This window comes from Mugil cephalus, chromosome 11, assembly GCF_022458985.1.
Source record: "Mugil cephalus isolate CIBA_MC_2020 chromosome 11, CIBA_Mcephalus_1.1, whole genome shotgun sequence".
Taxonomy (NCBI): domain Eukaryota; kingdom Metazoa; phylum Chordata; class Actinopteri; order Mugiliformes; family Mugilidae; genus Mugil; species Mugil cephalus.
Window position 1 is genome coordinate 13,389,144 of NC_061780.1, and position 22,336 is coordinate 13,411,479.

At 44.4% G+C, this 22,336-nt stretch overlaps 1 protein-coding gene and 1 non-coding gene across 2 annotated transcripts; one reads left to right on the forward strand and one right to left on the reverse strand.

Moving 5' to 3' along the window:
- Positions 1–4,949: 4,949 nt before the first annotated feature.
- limd1a (LIM domains containing 1a) lies at positions 4,950–22,017 on the forward strand. The gene is made up of 8 exons (XM_047599397.1): positions 4,950–6,798; positions 11,837–11,938; positions 15,378–15,445; positions 17,015–17,077; positions 17,921–18,051; positions 18,995–19,046; positions 20,395–20,463; positions 20,781–22,017. The coding sequence occupies exons 1-8, from the start codon at positions 5,601–5,603 to the stop codon at positions 20,922–20,924; spliced, it is 1,827 nt and encodes a 608-aa protein (XP_047455353.1). The 5' UTR covers positions 4,950–5,600; the 3' UTR covers positions 20,925–22,017.
- A 145-nt stretch (positions 22,018–22,162) lies between these two features.
- Positions 22,163–22,235, reverse strand: trnar-acg. The gene has a single exon. It is a non-coding gene; the product is annotated as a tRNA-Arg (tRNA).
- Between the last annotated feature and the right edge of the window lie 101 nt (positions 22,236–22,336).

Here is a 22,336-nt window from a genome sequence, read left to right on the forward strand (position 1 = left end):
AGGGCAGAGAACAGCCAGAGCTGTGTTAGGAACTGACTAACAGGTGAATATGCAAAGCCTCTTTTTCTTTTTTTATTAATAAGTCTTCTACTCCCTTGTTTTCTATTTGTTCTTTTTAATTCCATGCGTTCAGGCCTCTCTGGGCGCTTCAGTTCCCATTTTGTCTTTTATTGCTGCAGCTCCTTTCACGCCTTCCTTTCCCTTTCCTCACTTGTGTCCATTAAACATGTTTGAACTCGAACTCAACAACCGGAGTCGCCGTGCCATTAAAGTTGGTTCAGAGATGCCGGTAAATGCTTTCAGGTTAAAGTTTTGAATGAATGCACAAGTAGGACATTAATGAACTTTTTTTTTTTTTTTTTTTTTTGGGTAAAACGATGTCTGCATCGTATCGCTGCTTTTCCTTTAACAATTAATGTTGTCAGTGTCAGCCCCTGGCATCGTTTAACACTTTTTCGTCAGCTCTGCAGTTTCCATGACGACTAGGACCATTGAATAGGCAACACTATTCCACTGTGACTCACTTTCTCTTCGCACCACAGTCACAGCCGTTCTTACACAAGAGATGTGCAGCACGATTCGTCTTTGATGAGTTAAAGAAAACCACTCCCCTTCCTCCTGAGCTGGTCTGGTGGTGGAGTGAAGGGTGGAGTGCACAGCAGAGCTGCTCCGGTCACCCTCCATTGCACCCGCCGAGTCCCCGGACTGGGCCGTGTATTCTCACAGGAGGACGCAGCAATGCCACAGCTCATTATCTCGGAGCCTGACCTCGAGGCTGGTAATTTTGTCGTCCCTGGATGTTCTCGGTGTGAGCTCATTGTATAAGCAGATTTTTTTACTAGTCCTTTAATTGTATTGTGGATAAAGCTCGACTCTTGGCGCTTGTGTGAATATGTACTTACACTTGCCAAAGTTGTTCATTTATTTACTGTACCTCTCCATAGTGACAGTCCACTAGGAATGTTTGGGAACTCATTCATGTACGGTGCCGGCTTTAAACGCTGCACAGGAACATGTGCACATGTGTGTTGAACGTTTTTATTTTCCTATCAAACAAATCAGTTCTTTACCTCACTTTCCGTCCATCTGGCCAAAGCATTGTCACGTTTTCCTAAGAGGGGCCCTCAACTTTTGTCTTCAACAGCTGAATGCTGCCATTAGAGTAAATCTGTGTTGGCAAAAATGAACATTGATGATATTTCTTTTACTTTTGGTTTATCTTCTTTAAGTTACAGCCACAGTGTCATTATATACATTTTTTTTCTTTCCTACACACGATTACACTCACTTGCCAGTTCAGTACACTAGTAAAAACAAACAGTCCTACTCTAAATCCATCCTTCATGACTGTTACAATTTTCAGTTCATGCTGAAAAAGGTGGTAATTAACTGCGTGACATCTTTAAGGACGCAGTTTGTGGTGCTGTTAAACCCTATGGAGTTAAACGTGAAAGTGTTTCTATTCAAGCTGTGTCAGTACGACACAGTATTATTCAAGAGCACAACAGAGCACGGCCTTCAACATGAAGCCACAGCTGAATTAACAGCGCTCTCTGTTATTTCTAACAAATGCTGAAAACCTTCACTAAGCTAAGATGCAATACAGTACTCTTATATGCGAATGAATTCATTTTCACTAGTGATGAAAATGACCTAATGAGCTGGTAAGTGGGTGTATGACTCAGTGACTCATCATGTGCTAACACGTATAAGGAAAGCGACATGAGCTTGCTGACAAGACTGTCCTTCAAGCAAACCAAAGTTACTGTAAATCTGAAGATGTTGCCTCACTTTTGATATCAATGAGTCACCGGCGCTTTCATGTTTCTCAGACGTTGCTTCATTCATGAGGTGGCGATGCTCCGACTCTCAAGGAATACATGAAATTTTTATTAAAAACTTTTTTACACATATTTTTAATTATCCAGCAAGCCTTTCTTGCCGTAGGCATTCCTTTTCACTAGTACGTAATGAACTGGCAAGTGGGTGTGTGCATTATGTGTTAACAAGGAAGGAGATATTTGTTTGCTGACATGTCATGACATGTGATTTGATAAATCGGTGGCCTCTGATTTACTTGTGGATGACTGCAACAGGTACATATGTTAGAGCGAGTCTAAAACTACCACACGATTTATTTATTTATTTATGTATTTTAAATTCTATTTTGGCCTCGTTTAATGAGGTTCCAATTACACAACTAACGACCTTGTGAAACCGAATGAGCTCAGGTTTTCCAGAGTGGTTGTCATTTGAATCAACCTCATGAAGAGATATTTCCTCAAGTGAGTGCAATGCACTAAAATCTGTTAAATTAGCAGTTCACGCCCTAAACATTACAGTGACTAGTTTATAATACTGGTCACATGATTAGTCTATTGTGTGTTCTTCCTCTGTAGGAGTAAATTCCAGTAATTTCAACACATATTACTGATCAGGTGTGTGCTTAATTTAGTTTAGTTTAGTATAAACCAGTATATAACATTTAATCCGTATATCGCCTGCTCTGTTCATTCACAAATTCATTTGCATATTTGACTAGCTTCTAGGTGAATAACATCATGTCTCTGGGTGTTTGTGCTGCCAGCTGTAGTGTCAGGACGAAGTAAAGCAACTTAAGCCCCCCGCCTAAAGAGCTGTGTTATTGTTTCAATCCACCTTATAAACCCTCTGTTTTAATCACACCACCAGCTGCTGGCCTGCGCACATCTTGGCTCCATATGTTTTCACAATAACCGGGACTGTGGGACAATGAATGCACACTCAGGCTCCATACAGGACACAAACGAAAGGTGTTCGCAGGGAGACTGGCTGCACGTTACCTCCTACTGTACCACAATGCAAATGTTCCATCTGGGGGGTCAGGAGGGGTCAAAGTGCATGTGTGTGTTACATGAATAGGAATATGTGATGCCGTTTAACCAACACAAGAACCTTCAGGGCAGATCACTGCGAATACTACCAATCCAAACCTGCTTTTAAAACACTCATACAGTTGTTACAGTACAGTTTTATGGATTTATTTCTCTGCATGGAATAGTTCATGAGATATGGGGCAGCTGTGTCTTAGGTTGCTCAACACGAGTTAATGATAAACAAATGTATCTCGTGTCAAAGTAAAGCAATGCATGCTATTACTCCTTTTGCTTTCCGAAAAGTATCCCAAAAATAATTAGTCATACCCAACAGACTAAATTTAGCATGCCCCTCTCAGATGCACTGAGGCTTGATTTATCAGCTACTTACAACACAGTCACAACATGTCTCTCACCCACATCCACACCTTGTGTGTGGAGTTTGTGACCATTAATGTCTCAGAGTACCACACGCAGCAGGAAGAATAAATGGGTCAAAACTAATTCCTCCAAATGCAGGTGACTTGGAGCTGGAGAAGGTGCTCGGATGACGGGTGAAACATCAAGAAGGCTCAAACAGGTCCAGGTGAGTCCTCAAAGACACCACGCTGACTTATTTATTTTATCTTATGTTGCATAATAAAGTAGCAATATCCAACTGTAAAAACACCCAATTACATGTTTAGGGCCCGGAGTTAAACAAAAAAAAAAACAGTAAGTGAAAGCATATGGAAGCTAGTATGCTATTAGGTAAATAGTCTCCCTTCACTGAGTACAACAGTGAAAACAAACGGATTCTGATATAACAGACTTTCTCTAAATCGTAGCTTCACGAAGGTCATGATGTTCAGCATTGCACCGATCAGCCACAACATTAAAACCACTGAGAGGCGAAGTAAATGACACTGACCGCCATCTTGTGACAACACAATGTTCTGCTGGGAAACTTTTGGACCTGTCATTTGACACTCATTGATGGCAGCAGTCATCCCCAGCAGGATGCAGCCTGACACGGACACACACACACAAAAAAATGGTTTAGGAACAACTCAAAAAATGTGAAAAACAGCACAGGGTGTTGATCTGACCTCCAGATTCACCAGATCCCAAACTGATCAAGTATCTGTGGGATGCTTTACAGTGGTCCCTCCCCTCAACCCATAGGATCGAAAGGCCCCCAATAACAGTGTTGCAAGACATACAATAATTACCATATTTCTACGATAATATCACCCTCAGTGTGATCAATAATTCCAAAAATCCCATAATGTGCGACAATCTGACCCCTTCAGTGCGTAACAATTAGCAAACACAGACAGTGCTGTTAGTTTACTTAAAGGTAAAACTGCATTATAAGCTATACCGTATGCTGTGTGGTAATGTTTTACTGTAGCAGACTGTTCTGGGCTACGTCAACTCACATATGTTGAATATTTTCCCTCAAAATACGATAACTTTAAGCTTCCGGCACTATAATTTGTCATTTCCCTTATGGTAACACATCCTGTTACATAGGACACCCTCAGAAGACCCATGTCCATTCTCTGATGAGCCACAACTGTGTTGGAGGCACAAGGAGGGAGATAAACACAACAATAGGAAGGTGGTCATAATGTTAGTTTAAAATACAGAGAGTGTTGCTGGTTAAACGTTTCATTTTGGAGGATGGGGTTTGTTCTACTATTGAATTGTGATGACGCTACTGTTGTTGCACGTGTTTCTATTGTTTTGGTAACCCCAATTTAGTCAGTGGGCTATTTAAAAGAAAGTTCATTTAAATAGCCTAACGTGCTTAAACTATATCATCTAAAATGACAATACGGTGAAATGACCTCGACTGTCAGGAAGTGTAAGTTACACGTATGTAAGAATAATAGAAAAGTAGTGGAAAAAATAAATGAATAAAGTGTCGTTGGTGTCTATTTAAGAGAGAGGACTGAGTCAGACCGCTGATATTTTTAAAGAGATGACATAAGGATTAAGAAGAATAAGCGGGCGGAAATCTGCCCACGGGTTATGGATATTTTTAGTCGAGACGTATAAAACGGGTATAGGCTATCTTGATGTAACTTTCTGCTGTTTACATATAGTTTTTTTGTGATGAATGAGGAGGCTGCCCGCGTCGGTGGGAGCTCTGCGCCTTTAAAAAACAAAAGGTTCCCTGTTCACGGTCCCCACCGACGACTCTCCCACGGTCCGGTCAGCGGCACACGACTTTTATTGGGCTAACGTCGAGACATTATCGACATTTTTTCCGCTTCGAAGTACCTTTTTTCCCCCCTCTCTCTCTCTCTCCCTCTCGTCGGAGGAGCCGAAGAAGGACGAAGTTTTGAATGAAGGTTTCCCGCTGGGACTGTGCAGCGGGAGGAGGGGGCAGTAGTTTGTGCGTGGGGTCGTCCAGTCCAGGGTGTCGGATCCGCTCTCATTTATAACCAGACACACGGCGGCTTGTCCGGGGCAGAGCTCAGCCGAAGCGGACGCACCGAGAGCGTCACCGACGGGGACTTTTAAAAAAGTTTTTTAAAAATTCGTCACCGGAGAGGATTAAAGAGTCGGAGAAGTTGGAGATATAAAAAAGAAAAGTTGAACGCGGCGTCTGAACCTTTTGTTTTGCGTGGAGGGCTGCTGGACTTTAAGGTAACATTTCACCCTGGAAGTCTCACTCTTCTCGCTGACACTTTGTCACTGAGCGGCTTTAGCCTCCAAACTTTTTTCTTTTTATTGTCATTGAAGCGGCGTTTCAAAATGGATAAATACGAGGATTTGGGACTCGAGGCGAGTAAGTTCATCGAGGATCTGAACATGTACGAAGCATCCAGGGATGGTTTATTTCGAATGCGCAGGGACGCAGGAAACAACCCCGACTTTGAGGAGACCAGGAGAGTTTTTGCCTCTAAAATGTCCAAAATACACATGCAGAAGCAGCAGGAGGAGATGGCGAAGAACAACCAGGCCGTCAAAATGAATGGAGGTCACAACAGCACGTATTACACCAAAGACAGACCGCCCATCAACAGTTACAGACAGTCGGGTGAAGCTGCGGCGAAGCCCCCGATACTCTCTGGCCCACCGCCGAGCTCCGCCGCGGGGAACCAGTACGCTCAGTTTGACGGCCAGAAACACCACATCCCGTCTGAGCCTCCGGCAGGCAGGGCATATGGCTACGGAAACAATTACGATAACAAGGAGCTGCATCCATACCAGCACACCACCCCTTCTCCGCCCAGCGCGCCCACACATGCTCGTCACCCCTTCAGCCAGCCTGGTGCTTGGGCCCCATCCAGGGAGAGCCAGCCTTCCCCGACTCTGTCTGGGTCAGGGGGCGACGGCGCGTCTCAGCAGCAGCCCCAGCGCCTGCCATCGCTCCCCCCAGCCAGCAGTCTTCCATCTCAGCAGAGTCAGACTGTCACCTCCCCTGTCTGCCTGCCGTCCCCCGCTGGGCCAGCCAGGGCATGGGCTGGGGAGAACTGTGCCCCGGGAAACCCGGACTTGATCCCCGCACTGCCTCTGAGTGCCTTCACGGGGGGAGCTGACTTTCACGTGCAGCAGCCTTCCACGCAGCCCGCGGCACACTATGTGCCACCCTCTCCGACTTCAAGATCCCCCGCCAGCCATAATGGTCCTGCGGCGGCCTCCTCTGTCCTACCCAAGCCTTCTGAAACACCTCAGCCCAAAGCCCAGATGACATCTGCCACACTGAGCCCTGGAAGTATCTCCAAAAGCACCAGCCAGGGTCAAGGTCAGAGCCAAATACCCGTCTTTGGAAAGGCCGTCAGCGCTGAAGATGAGTCCCCATGCTCTCCCAAGCCCGTCCAGCTTCCATCCCAGTGTGTCCTGACGCAGCCCACCGACCAGGAGCCTTCACCGGCTGAAATAAAGCTGGAGGCTCTAACTAATCGCCTGGAGAAAGAGATGGACGCCCAACCAAAGACGGACTACTTTGGTAAGACCTCAAGTTTACCAGCATCGATGCACAGGTTCCTGTCAGACAACTTGAGTGAAGCACTTGAAATGACAGAGCCACCCACAGTTCAGAACATAAATCCACTTGTTCGTGATTCCTTATTTGCACATGCACACATTCTGTCATTCGTGTTTCCCCCGCACGCGGACACATTGTGTTGTGTGTTTCTTTGTCTGTGGGTTAAACAGGAGTGTGTCTCAGCTGCCTTGCCTCACTGATAAAATAGCTGAACTTATTAGGCAGACGTTGTAGGAGGTCTCTCTATATTTGCAGGCAGAATAATTTTAGTCTTTTCTTTTTAAAGAAAAACACTGACCACCGAAGAAAAAAAAGATCCATTGTTTATACACGACAATACCAGAGGCCAAGAGCTTTAATTTATATCTATTGAGGCAGCATTGATAGCTCATTAGTTCATTAGCTTGATCACTTGAGTCAGACCTAGCGTGTGCAGCACAAAAGCCGTTTTCTGTTTTGAGTTACTTTGCATGACTGCACCGCTATTTCCAGCTGATGTAATTACTACAGCTGTTCTTCTTTAATTAATCAATTTGTAAGTAATGATAAATGCATGAGACGAAGACATAAAAAGTTAACAACTGCTCCCAGTGCTGCTGCTAAATGTGGCAGCGTGAGGGAAAAGAGCAATGGTTTATCTGCGTCCGCAGAGGTGAGCGGCGGTGGACAAGAATTTCCACCATCAGCAGAATATTCTGGTTTCTGTTCCTCGTGTCGTTGCTTGTAGCACTTTGGCCGCCCTTGGCGACTGCAGGAATCAGGAAACGAACGCAACTCTGAAACAGATGCAGGCCTTTGAGATCAGCTGACAGGCCACAGATGTACTTAAAGTAAACTGGGCGGCGTGAAAGATGGTGGGACGGGAAGGAGTGCGAGGCGAGCGGTGTTTTATTAGAAGCACCCTCCATCACATGCACATACACACAGCTTCCCCTCGCTGGAGGACTTTCCTGTTGCAATGTCACGATTGTGACCCACAGCCCCTCTCCCCCTCTCGCCCCCCACCTCATCCCATGTGTGCTTATAGTGGTGTGTAAGGCTAGATGATCCTACAAGAGCCCTACGACGGGAATATTACGCATGTGTAGGAGCAGTTGGGGCGCAGACTTTAAAATAATACAGTAGATTTTTCACATAGCCCACACATAGTTCCTAAAAGGAGTTCCCCACCAGGCCATGGCTCATCCTCTGAGTCACGCTCTCATACGAGGAAGAAGAACACGTGTAGGCCAGTTTCATAAAAGACCCTCATTTCTTTTTGCCTTTAAATGTACTTTCCTGTTTATAGCTGTGTTTTTTTTCATTTAAAGCTGACACTTCTTTGTGTGCGTTAAGACTCTATTAAGAGTGTATTTACCCCTTATGCAGAGCTGGATCCATCAAATTTGTACTTTGTGCTGATTGGCATAAGAGCCAAGTCGGAGGTTCTGGGAAAACGAGTCCGATGCCAAATGGCTGCACCAGGGGAACACTGAGGAATGTCTGAAGGAAGAGAGCGAGGAATTTTAGAAATTAGGTCTTAAGATACAAAGGGGAGGGGGGTGTCCCAGACGAGTTTAGGGGTGCCTGCGGTGCAGCTGAATGCACGCGCGGACAAAACGCAGAGATTTAGGGACTAGTTTGGTGGATGCTCCTTTGTCCGCGGCCTCAAGAGCCCGAGAGGACGTGAGATTTATAGACAAGTTCATCCAAGAAGGGAGAAGTGGCAGGACATCCCAGAGCTCTGCCTGCCCCTCTTCCTCCGGCTTTCACACACACATCCAGTGGAGCGTTTAGTGTTGTGTTAAGATGGAGGATTAATTTATCCCATCTGGCTGTTGAGTGGAAAGCTTTATATTAACTCTTCCCAGGGATTTTTGGCTTCTGGTCTGGCGGCCTTTTTTTTTTTTTTTAATGTGTGCAAATGTGACTTCATCTCATGTCTCCGTTGTTTGAATATACAGCTTGCGGTGCTTGACAGGCTTTAATAGGCTATGGCATTTCTGGGTGTGGTGGCTGTCTGTGCGCGCTGGTATTAAGTCAGAAAATTGTGCCATAATTGATACGGCTTACAGTAAATTCTCAATGAATGAGAGTGTGCACATATTTTTGCTTCTTTTAAAGACCTATCATGTGGTGAGTGTGTTTATTGATGGATTTTTTTTATCACGTTCAAAGTTCTCCTCTATTGCTCTGTCCTTCAAAAGGATACTCAGACGTAAATACTTGGGACTTACGGCACAGGGGGGAACAATAGGCCACTGCTGCTTCAATATGCACGCTACTGTACAACTGAATACCTATTGTACAACTCCTACCAACCTGAGCCATTTCAAAGACTCTATTTTCCAATAGACAGTAGCTAGAAGTCACGTATAAGTTTATCTAAATTTAATGGATAAACATTTGTAAAGTAAAGTAACAGATTTCAACACATTACTTTAAACACCTTAATAAGGTTTTATCATTAAGTATATAGTAGATAAATCTGTAATCTTAGTAATTATAGGAGTTAGAACGTGAGTGTGTGACAGAGGTTTAGTTTTTTCGTCAGGAGCGTATTAGCCAGCTAGCAGCCATCTACATAGAGTTTTGACAGCTGGGAAAGGTGAGGGTGGGCGATGTGGGGGGGGAGAGAGGTTGGGCTGCATGTTTTGCTTCCCCTTCCCCCCACTCATACCCAGTCAGTCCCCTGAATAATTGCACCGTTTTTGGAATATGGGACTGTGGCCAATAGCAGGTTGGTCGAGGCCCAACCGGCGAGGAGAAAAAATAAGGGTTATTTTTTTGGCCCCGTTCAGGAAAGTAAATTTATTCTGCAAAGCAGAAAATAAAGGTTTTGTGTCCTGTAGTGTGTGCGTGTGTGTGTGTGTGCACCGTTTTCCTGACAATCTTGTTCCTGCTGTGCTGTTTGGCAAAAATGCAGAGAGGATGTGACTCGAAAGACCGTAACTCGTTCATTTGAGTAGTTTGAGGGCATGACTACATTATTGTGTTTTCACGTAAACAAACCAGCTTACATAAGAGCAGAATTCTTTAGCTTTCTAATAATATCCCCCTCTATTATCTCTAAATCTTCTTTCCAGCCGTTGGGGGCCCTGATGACGTGTTCTCTGCCGTGGGCATTAGGAGAGGCATAGGTGTGTTATATATACGCAGTCCACATGTATATTGCATTACTAAACGTCTGTGAGGAGAAACATTTGAAGAAGGTTATTAAATGCGACCGTGTGTTTTCGGAGGAGGCAGCCGTGTGATGTGTGTTGGATACAGTGGAAACAGAAGTTTCTTTGTCAGTGTTGGAGGAGAAGCAGGGCCGGGCCGGGCTGGGCTGGGCTAGGCTACGCTGGGCTGGGCTGGGCTCGGCCGCTCTCTTCTGCTGAGCTCTAGCTCTTAGTCTCCGGGGAGTTTTTCTATAAAAACACACACACACAAATACCATCGTGCACACACATCAGTTTCAACAAGAAGAAAAACTCTTTCAGCCTCCATCAGTGCCCTCGCCTCTTCTGTTTTTACTTTATACCCTGTGATCGCATCAAGCGTATCTGATTGATTTAGCTGGGAGCTGACTGCCCATTAGGATTAGCGGCGATGGGCAGTCTGCGTGTCACTTGTCATATCACACCATGTCATAACCGGAGGCAGGAATGGAGAATGACAGGGAAGTGATATGATGACAGATAAAACATTCGTGTCGGGGCTCTGGAAAGTCGCGCACGCTGCTTCAGACACACAGAAACCTTGTGTTGCTCAGGAGCTGTGTTAAGTCAAAGGACAGATTATGTAATTGGTCTGGCGTGCTCTCATGTGATTTGCTTCGTAAAGGTCTAAACTAATAGTGCTCAGCCAACACACGGGAGAGAGAAAACCTGTTCTGTTTTGCTCTGCTTTGTCCTCTTGACATTTTTTTCATTTCCCCGCACATTTGATCAAATGCGCTTGGATCGGATGAGGGGGCGGATTAATATTAAGTAGACTCCAGTGATAACAAGCCACGCTCACTGAGTGTGTTGTGAGAGCAGGAACACTTTGATTTTTATCAGCTTCTTTATTAACAGAACTCCCAGTCTCTGGGCCAAGTCAAATAAGCAAATAGGGATATATTTCCCCCTTCAGTGATATGGCTTTCTAAAGAAGCTTCCTGGCTTTTGTGAAGTTTTTCTCTCTGTTTCCGCCGAACTAGTTGTGAAGGTAGGTGGTAGGGTGGAAATAGACCCCTTCAGAGTTTAAAAACAATGTGATGTTCTTTTTTGAGGGGCGGGGCTTAACTGGAGGCATAAGATCTCAAACACTATAGCCTGTAAACGGCGGTTAGCATATTTGAATGGACTGTTTTGGCTGGAATAGACGAGGAAAGCGCATATTTTAGAGAATATAATAATACACTCCGTCTCCGAGACCATGAGTGTTGATTGATGGGACTATATTCACCGACCCCCATGGACAATTTAACTAAACAAGGACACAGAGGGGACGAAGTCTCCAATGCAAATTCTGCCCCTGAAACACGTAATTGATGTAACCTAGCGGTTAGCATTAGCATTAACATTTAACAAGACTCCCCCAAATAATGATGAATTTCAGTCCCGATTTAATCCAAACCATGACGTTAACTACGCTGAAACTCATGCATTTATCAGTCTTATCTGATAAGAACTGTTGATGGTTGTCTCACTCCAATCCTTTTTTTTAATTGCCAAAGGCATCATCTACGACTGACAGTGGCTGGTATGTGACAAAACTTCAAGTTAGTGTTTTTGATTTTTCGGTTTTGGCCCCTAAAAGTACAGCAAGACGATATTTTCACAGTTGACAGTGACCGCGTTAGCCTCAAGCTTCCCTCCAATTTGCCTCCAGCTAACGGTGTGATGTCACAACACCGTAGGCCATGAAGGGGTCTATTGTGTCTATTAAACTAGTTTGATTTGTTTTTCTAAAATGAGTCTGATGTGTGTTTGTGTGGTGACGGATTACTTAAATGTATGTCTGTCTGATAACATGCTGCATTGTGTTTCAGGAGCCTGCGTCAAGTGTAATAAGGCAGTGTATGGAGCCAACCAGGCCTGCCAAGCCATGGGGAGCCTCTACCACGACAGCTGCTTCACCTGCAGTGCCTGTAGTAAGTGCACACACAGCGTACCTGCACTAAACCAATGTTGCTCTCGTCTGAAGCTAAAAGGCTGCCTGCACTCTTGAAAGAAAGTGGCACCGTCTCCTTCAGCCGTCCACTGCCACAAGCAAAAGCAAACAATTATTTAGGGATTACTCTCCTGTACTGCCGGTGTTTGGTTTCTGGGTGTGCCAGTCATTCCTCTAGCCCACACAAAGACAAGCAAAGCAGGCATTTTTGCTTGCTTAATTTAGTCAATAAAATTTCTTTTAGGTTGCATCTAAGCGTGTCCAAATCTTGTGCAGAATGTGAGAGCAAAGGATCACAAAATATTTAAAAAAAATACTTATCCTTACGTGAACTTTGAAGACAATGGCTGTTGTTTGTTTGTTCTTTTTGGGTTTAAACCTACCTGGTACAGGCTACAGTTCAAATAAATTACAAATACCCTTCCAAAGTTGACCCTTCTGCCTTTAACTGGGCTCATTCATTCAATGCTGCTCTTCTTTTAGGAGGTTTACTAGTCAGTTGGCCCATTAAGTCTGGTCAGATAACACTCGTATAGTTCATGACCCTTGGCGCACTGTTCCACCTATGCATGACCTATAGCTTTATTCCTGGGCTGCAGTTCTTTTCATGGCCGAAGCACGATCTGGTTCTCCGCTCCGACCAATTAAAATCTCTGTCCCAATTATCAGTTCGCGGGTATGCGGAGTATTTGTGGCACTGTGTGCTGACCCCTACCGCGGCTCATTATTCTGAAGCACCTTTGACCTCGCTGGTTTCAAACTCAAATATGTGATTAGCGTCTGTGTTTTCTTTCTCCCTCCGTCCTGTGTATGTGTGTGAGAATGGAGATCAAAAAAAAGAAAAAAAAAGAGGAGACATAATGCCGCTCGGAGTGATGTCTGAAGCGGAGGGAGACGGTTTACGCGCCGCATACCTTTCATAGCCTGCTCCATGTGAGGGCATTTGAGTTGTGTTCGTTCCGAGTAGTCCCAGGGTGAGGCATCTCATTTGGGGAGGAATGCAGGCATAGGGGCCCTCTGTAGGTCGAGGTCCAGGAGGACAGTAGGTGCTGTTATGTCAGCTGGGCGTAAAGAAATGGGAGTACAGTGTTGGACAGGGAGACTATTGAGTGGGTTCCCAGCACCCGCTGCACACACGGCCAGACCCATGCACATGCATATGCATGACAAATGTGCCCACACAGTAAACAGCACAATGCAGGCAAATATTGACTGAGCCTCCATTCTCATGTTCGCCCAACGTGTGTTTGTCCAGGCAACTGCTGAGTTGAATAAAAATCTTTATGACCACAAACTTCCTCCTCAGTCAAACCAGCGGCCCGCTCCCTAAGGTGCTGAGGCAGGAAAACATTCCTGATGGATAAGAGAGCTCAGGCTGCGTGTCTGGGATTCAGCAGCTCACCTCAGGAGGGCTTCCCTCCAAGTTGATCATTTACCGTTCGCGAGCATTTAAAGGTACAACAAAGCTGTTAGAAAGTGTCGGGGCCGACACATCCGATGATCTGATGGGAGAAGAAAAAGAAGAAAGTGAATGATAAAACATATAAAGAGATCAGAGATGCAGGTCCCGCTTTCGTAACACTGGCCCAGTGTGCGTGTCGGGTTTGGAGACAACAAGTGAGCATCCGAGTGGCGCTGAATCCACTGGAATGTTAACATCTGGTGGGTAGATTGCCGGGGCCTTGACCAAACATCCCAGGTGCTGTTAACAGTCAGAGAAATGTAGACGACCTGAGACAACGGCCTTTTTAAAAGTGTATCACTTCATCTATCGCACAGTAAACGATATACAAGAGTAAAATTAGCAGGTGCTCTTTTTCGCCCTATTTGAGCAATTCACTCAAGAGAGTAACAGGGTTAAAGCGTCGTTAGGAAGTCACGGCAGGGTCATTGTGAATTGCTTATTTTCCTGAATGGGATTACATAAAGGAATTCATCAAATGGTTTAATTAGAAAATAGCCTTGTGTTTTGTTCTGTCCCTCAGGTATTTTACATTTTTATGAAATTGCAGTTGTTCTTTCTGGTGCTTTGCAAACCGTCAGTCCTGACTTTAATTAAGCTCTTATCTTTTCGCAAAGCTTCCAGCCTTCCCTTTCTGACTCACTAGGAAAAAAAAAAAAAAAAGACAAGAATGTGAAGAAGAGGAATGGACCATAACTCACTTTTCATTCCCTTCATCCTTTAGGGACACAGTGCCAAGGCGGTCTGTCTGTAATTACCCAAGGCCAGTTCCACACCACGGCCTGATCAGAATGACTGTCTGTTCTTAAGGTAGCTTTTGTGAGAGGCTTGGTTCGACCTTGGCTTCAGCGTGGTTGTTACTATCCCATTAAAGTAAGATAATGTAATTGCAAAGGACCGGTTCAGGCGATTTAATGAAAGAAGAGGAAGAGTTTAGTTAAATTTTTTATTTTTTTTTTTGGTTAAATGTCCGAACAGTCAATGGCCTCCTTTGGCTTTTTCAAAAAGCCAAATTATGACTCAACAAACTGTCTAGTGATTTCATAGATTACAGTAGAGAAAGGATGGATATTCACGGATAAGTTGCTCTCTAAGCTTAAATTAAACATGATATTTGATGTTTCTCCTGCTTGCTGTAGAGATCTGCAAGAAGTAGCCTGGATGCAAATAATCAGATAAGCAGAGCAGGAGATAGATAGAGCCTGGGAGATAAACAAAGCGGCTGCTCGCTAAGGTTAACCCCTCCCCTCCCCTGCTGTCCCCTCCCTCACCTCCCCACTTAGAAAATGTGAGGAATGTTCCCTCTTCCTGTGGGACCTGGGTAAGAATAGCAATGTGAAGTGAGCACGAGGGTTTCGGTGAGTGTTTGTGCTGCCGTAAGAAGCCAGATCCAGACACGCAGGAAGCACACCCAGCATGTGGAAAGACACTAGAGGGGAACAAAGAAGAAGAATAGTGGGTCGTTGTAGGTCTTGGCCCATAAAATCCAACAGAGAGGACTCCTTAATCTGTTGCACCTGTCTAGTAATTGGATTCAATCAACATTTTCCCCACATGTGTTTGATCCCAGATGTGTTCCCACATCTACTGCAGCCTCCTCGGTGTCTCTGCAATATTACATTAACACACCAGCACTCCACACATCCATTTATTTGATTAATCTGCTTAGGATTCAGCAGGATATAATGAATATTGCAAGGGAGCCCATTACCTTGGAATGGCTGTAATGAATCACTACACGGTCTTCATGCATTAGCGCTGTAACTATTTTCTGAGATCAGGCTCATGGCTCATCCAAGAGTTTCCACTGTGACATTTCACCATTCTAGGTCACTGACTTACCTTTTCTAGGCTGCTTTTATCTGCTTATACTCACATTTCAGGGTTTTTATTTTTATCCTTTCTGACCAAGATGTGAAGCACTTTGAGAAACAGACTTCTCTTTCTGTCCATGCAGGTCGGAGGCTGAGAGGGAAGGCTTTCTACTATGTTGGAGGGAAGGTTTTCTGTGAAGAGGACTTTCTGGTGAGTAGTCAGTATTTAGTAATCCTCAGCGGGGCGGCTGGAGCCCAGCTTGCGACTTTAATTGCGACCACAAAATACATTGGATTGAGTCTACAGATACTGAACACTATGTTTATCACTCTTAGATCTTTCATCTGGTCTTCTGGGGGTATTCCTTACACCAACGTAGAGTATAAGCAGTATATTCCACGCCTGTATACTCTTTCAAGCCTCCAACTGAAATGCATAATATCACTGGGAGACTTTGACCTTGTGACCTAGTTTCTAGCCTCTAAGGCACCAGAAGGACCAGAAGGAGGTCAGTAACTGGAGAAGCTGCCTTGCTGTAGTTCATAGGTCTTCAACGGGGGGTCTGCAACACCTAGGGGGTCCGCAAAGTTACTGCAAGGGGGTTGCAAAGTCTTTGGTTGATTAGACATTTTATATATATATATTTAAATTTCCCCCCACAAATTAAAATTTCTTTAAATGCACACAACGTGAATCCAACATATTTTAGCGAAGGGACATCATCTTTACGTCAACACTTATTCAGCGATACAGGAGCTCACTCAGAGAGCCACACTAGGCCCCGCCCCTATCGCTGCTGAGCCAATCACAAGGCTGCATATTACACGCTGACTGTCCAATTCTCCCACAATTCCCCCGAGAGCCTTTTCAGTTCCCAGGTGAAATCCCAGAAGCATGCTGCAATATTAGCAGCAGAGAAGCTAACAGTGCAGCTATATATATATATGATAATGTATATTTGTAAATACCACTAGGGTGAGTTTAATATAGAAAACGTATAGTGTTATATAATCTCTCCGACCTGAAAAAGGTTGAAGACCGCTGCTGTAGTTTATAGGGCGGAGGGCACTAAGGCCATTTGCACCACTGTGCAAAAAAAGGAAAACCTTCAGCACGAACCATTAAAGATGTGTTTTAAACACAACTGAAACCCTTGGGTAAAAACTGTCAGTAATTCCAATTCTCAGTTTTATAGCTACTGTTCATGATGTGTTTTATATGAAAATATTTTCACAGCTCATTCTTGTATTCACACTCACGGACGCTCTGAGCGTGTTTACCCCATGGGCCATCTCTGTATGGAGCCTCGTCTAATTGCCCTTCCACCAAAAGCTCTTAGCTGCTCAATTAAAGCTAAAATTTATACTGAATTAAATTTGTTCTGGCTTTACCATCCCCCCATACGTACCGTTAATTACACGTGCTGCTCTGCCAGACCTGTCAGTGTGGCCTCTCCTCACTGGTTCAAATACTCCACGTGTACTTAAACCCGAATCTCAGGAACCACAGCAGATTGACTTTTAATGACTTTCTAAAAATGAGCTCACTGCCTTTCGCGGCGAACGCTACACGTATAGCATGCAAACAGTTTTTTTTTGTTGTTTCGTTAAAGGGTAAATTTAGTGCAGATATACATCATGAACCGCACGAAAGACTTAAATATCGTCCGTGGCAGACTCTGTGGAGCTGCCGAGTGCCCGAACCAGAGGAGAGACAGAGATTTCAGTCGCCCGTGAAAGCACCAAATTCCAGTGACATCATCGTTTCTTTCTGTTTTAGTACTCTGGTTTCCAGCAGTCTGCTGACAAGTGCAACGCATGTGGACATCTGATCATGGACATGGTGAGTGTCATGGCTGGCTGTCTGGAGTTGGCCGGCCCCGTCGTGTGATTTGTCCGTGCGTGGTGTGTTTATGTGCGTTGGTCGGAGCCAGGTGATATCAGCAGAAACCGCGGGCTTACTTCATCCTGAAGGAGCGTTCTGCGCGCACATCTGGATAACGGCTCAAGAGGAAGTGTTGCTCCTGCCTCTCTGTCTGTCTTCTCTCTCGCTCACACACACACACACACACACACACACACACGTTTGCGTGGCTGTCGGTGTAAGAACGTTCCTTGACATAATGCATTCCCTAGCCCTCGACCCTAAACTTCAGCAATCACAGCTAAGTGCCCGAGCCCAGTTTATGCTAATCTAAACCTAATCAGGTCTTAACCCCTTAAAAAGCCCTTTGAAGGGGTTTGGGGCTGAAATGTCCCCCCTCTGACGGCCGGGAAGTCGAACTGGTGCTCACAAAGATAGCTGCATGAGAACAAACTCAGACTGGTGGTTTGTAAAAACCAATAAAGACAGACACCCATGATGTCATCGCGAGTCAGGAAGTGAAGGATTACTCTTGACGCGAGTCTACATATATATACTCTGTCCAGATGTCTCCGATTTTATCGTTGCTCTTCAGTCTCACCTCGTTCACAGCCTTCTTGTTCTCAGCTTTGTTCTTTTCTGCGCTGTGATTACAACTTAGTAAACGTCCAGGGGATCATGAAACACTCGTCAAATATGTGAGAATAAATGACGGCCTTAATTCCTTTCCATATAAACTGTGCAGGAATATATAATAATAGTAGCGTACAGAGATGGGAGGTTATTAATGTTTTGGTACTTCTGACTCGTTTGTCTCCGTAGATCCTGCAGGCCCTGGGGAAGTCGTACCACCCTGGCTGTTTCCGCTGTGTCATCTGTAACGAGAGCCTTGATGGAGTGCCCTTCACTGTGGACACTGAAAATAAGATCTACTGTGTCAAAGACTACCACAGGTGAGCGTCGCTCGTTAAACAGCAGTCGAAAGGAACACAAGGCCCGTGACCTGGACTTACGTGCGATGAATTAGTTTAGCGCGACACCGGAGAACGTATCTAGGTTTCAGATTCCTGGGCGGAATCACGGCGCAGTGCCTTGACTTTCCTCTGCTGCTCCGAGGATCAGGTTGTGACGGCCTTCGCAGGTCGACTGACTTTCTCTCTGCCACGTGTGGCAGACACATGAGAAGTTTAATCTGGCATGAAAGGAGGGGGAGGGGGAGGGAGAAAGGATCGCTGTCCGGAGAGAGGTGTGAAGAGGGGGCATGCAGCCACGGATACTCGCGTCCAAATGTGACAGCAGCTAACACTGTGAGGAAAAAAAAAAGGAGTTGGGACATTTCTCCTGTGTAGATTAGGTGCCACTTAAAGAAGAAGAAGCCCCTGTAACGTTTGAGTCGTCATCAGTAGTACCTGTTGAACCTCCACTCTGAATACAGCTGTTCCTCTCTCTGCTGGGACAGCATGTACAGAACAACCCAGCACGTGGCCACGGCGCAGCCTGGCAGCCCCCACATGTTCTCCACGCTGATTAGATCAGACAAACCTTATTGTGTATACAGTATGTGCGTTTGACTTTCAGCCACAGTCGTGCCCATCCGCACTGAGAGGGCCTTTGTTGTTTCCTCAGACATCCAGGTGCCAGCCATGTGTGGAAATGATGATTTCAATTTGTTTTTGTTTTTTTTAGTTTTATACTCATTCTTGAGTTTGGGGAAACACGTGTTGGCAGGAAAGCAGGCACATCCGGAATCTATCTATCTATCTATCTATCTATCTATCTATCTATCTATCTATCTATCTATCTATCTATCTATCTATCTATCTATCTATCTATCTATCTATCTATCCATTCATCCATCCATCCATATAAAAAAAGTCTTTCATCTCGATCTCCTAGGGTCCTGGCGCCGAAATGTGCAGCCTGTAACCAGCCCATCCTGCCCTCAGAGGTAAGATCACATCAGCCTGTACAACAGCCTTATTATTTAAACTATTATTTAAATACAATTTGTAATCCAGAATATATTGGCACATTTCAGATTGGATTAGGCTTTTTGCTCTTTTTCAAACGTGAAGTTTCAATCATACGATTCTGAATACTTGATGAATAAGTGGATGTATAAATAGCTCTGTACAACCTTCACATATATGATTTATCCATTTATCCGTTCATTCCTGACGGTACAGGCCTTATTAGCCACTGGCTGACCAGACGGATTGACACAGGATACTAGCAGGACTTAAGCACCAGTGCTTGGTGCGTGATGTGTTTGTTTGTGTGGGCAAATGTGACACTGTGTCTGTAAAAGCACAGCATAGCAACAGGAAATTAGATTGGAAATAGTAGCAACTGAAAACCACTGCATTAGTGTTTTTATTCTCAAAAACAGCCTCAATTAATTTTCATCTCAGCTGACTGCGATCATTTCAACAATTAATTATAATAACTATAATAAAATAAATAGTCCGTACCGTGGTCAGAGATAAATGACAGGTTTCTTAATTTTGCATGTGTGTGTAATAAATAACCTAGATTTGCATAATAATTCCCAGTTTTATTCTTACGTGACAGTTGTGGCTTCGGGGCTTTCCTGTACTTGCGACTTCTCGGAAACACCTCGAGGCAATTTCTTCAGATTTCACACAAACATGGACCCACGGATGAAATATTTAGACCTTGGCGCTAAAAGCGAAAGGCTACTGTGACCCGGTAGAAACGAGTTATGGCCGTTACTTACAGGTCAATTTCACTTCCACGTGCTCACTATAATGTTATGTGAGGCAGATATAAACTGGAACACAACAGCCTGGCTGAGGTACATAACGACGAGGTGGTAATTTTGGTTCATCTTGACTTGAGGGGGGGAATTAAGTTTGAATTAAGCTTGAATTTTGCTTTCATTACGACTAGAAGTTGCGTGGCCTCTCTGTGACTATGAACTCTTCAGATTTCCGTATCTGACGCTGCGAGGACCAATATCTGTGAGCTGTGAGACAAACGGTTCCAAAACAAAGTCTTCCAGCAAATCCAGAAAATATAATGAAATCTCAGAGACGAGGCTGTAACACAGACGTCTTACTCTCAGTGAGGTGACTAAAGCTCTTGATGTCCAAGGTTGTAATACAGAGTGGTGTAAAATAACAGAGGAATTCAGCTCTTTTTATCGGTGACCTTATGTTTTTATCGACGATGTGAAGCTTTTGTAAGCCTTCGCAGCTCAACACAAGAGTACAGTGGGGCGTTTTCTGTGTGTGTGTGTGACTCGCTTCATTTTGTCTGTCTGAATTTCTTTCCAGGGGTCCGATGAAACCATCAGAGTCGTATCCATGGACAAAGACTATCACGTGGAGTGCTATCACTGCGAGGTGGGTTAAAAACGCGTCACTGTGAAATCGCCGCGTGTGTGTGTTTAGTGGCTCGCAGCCTCCGAATAGCTCATCAAGAGACGTTTTAATGAGTAGATTCCTGATCTTAATTACCGTCTTAGTAATTATGCAGCGCCGAGTGGAGCAGGTACGCAACACCTCATCAACACTATCTCATTATTTCACTCAAGTGCATCGTCTTTATTTCGCTGTAAGTCTGATTGACGGGCTGCAGCTCCCTCGCTTCGGGATCAACCGTTGGGCCTTAAGTTGTCACGGTTAAAAATGAAGTCTGAAATAAAGTCTGTGGTGTCCAGGACTGTAAGATGGAGCTGAATGACGAGGAGGGCCACCGCTGCTACCCTCTGAACGGCCACCTCCTCTGCCACTCCTGCCACCTGAAGCACATTCAGCCCGGCGACTCCCCTTCAGCCGCCGCCGCCGCCTCCTCCTCCTTCTAACGCTGCTGCAGGTTGTGGGAGACTCCTGGTGGATCTGAGGAGGAACTGCCAATATTTACAATTCTTGTTGTAGAGGATTGATAGATTTGATTTAATGCACCACATACTATCATAGTTTGACGTGTGTTTTTCGACAGGAATGTTAATGAAGCCTCCTTTTATGCAGAACACAAAGAGGGGTTTCGACCCCAGCGATGATGTCTTGAGATATGCCAAAGCCCCACTTTGAATGCAATCAATTGTCGTGCCACGCGGTCATTTATATGTAAATATCAGTTGCAGTGGCCGTGTACATATCTTGTCGTGCTCATCTTAGCTACCGTGTGCCTTAACCTTCACGAGCTTCACGCGCTCACAACTTCAAGGTTCTGCAATTTACAACAAAAGATGTGAAGTCAGCTGTGGAACGCGACACAAATCACAGGTACCTGATATTTAAGTCAGAGAGGGAAGGGTGGTCTACCGACTCTCGGTTTTTATTGTTCAATATTATTTTTAAAGGCACACAATAATATTTCAGGTAGTTCCTTTTCATTTCTGAAACGGTTAATTAAGCAGCATCTTGCCAACCGTCTTCTATATGCAATAAACTATCAAACTACTTCCGCACTTAACATCTTTATCATTATACGACTAAGAAGGAAGTCTTTGAAGAGCCCGGTTGTACTGCTCGTGGTGAATAAACACCTGTTATGAAGTCTGTTCGGAGCACTTATAGATCTGTGAGTTTTCTATGCACCAATGAAAAATGTTGTGACTAGACCCGTAGATCTAAGAAATGAACATTTGCAATCATATTTTAAACAGTTATATACATATATATAAATCTATTGTAGGCCTAAAAGCAATTAGCGTGTTTCATTTCAATGAAAACTCTCTTAGTAATTAATTTGATTTGAGTTGCTTTTGGTCACATGCTTTTGCAATCCAAATGTTATCCTTGCCTTGTTTTGAGTTTACTAACTTAATGCCTATGTTGGTTTTTTGTTTTGCCATTTTGGGTCTTTATTTCATACCCAACTGTAGATTAAGATGAACATATGTCCTGTATGATTGTTGAAAAGGAAATATTTAATAAAGGCATTGAAATAGATTGTTTTTTAAATTGCTACTGTAGTTTTGGAAAATCAGTCGTCTATCGCTGTTTAAGGCACAGGCCTTCTACGAATACATTTAAGATTCAGTTCTGTAGTATCCACTAAGCAAAAACAGCGTAAAATGTGATGAAAAAAAAGTTTCGAGCCAGCCAGGAGTCGAACCTAGAATCTTCTGATCCGTAGTCAGACGCGTTATCCATTGCGCCACTGGCCCGATGTCGTCCCCTACCGGCTGGACAGTTCAAATAGCCCGGGTGAGAAGATGATTGGCTTTTATTGCCACGTGTGGCGTCGATTTACAGTTGACTGGTAAGC

What these genes read in the sequence shown, in the direction of transcription:
- limd1a (XM_047599397.1), top strand. Translation starts at nt 5,601, where the DNA reads ATGGATAAATACGAGGATTTGGGACTCGAGGCGAGTAAGTTCATCGAG. An exon ending in TCTGTGAAGAGGACTTTCTG is followed by an intron (nt 15,446 to 17,014) that starts GTGAGTAGTCAG and finishes TTTCTGTTTTAG; the next exon opens with TACTCTGGTTTCCAGCAGTC. An exon ending in GACATCTGATCATGGACATG is followed by an intron (nt 17,078 to 17,920) that starts GTGAGTGTCATG and finishes TTGTCTCCGTAG; the next exon opens with ATCCTGCAGGCCCTGGGGAA.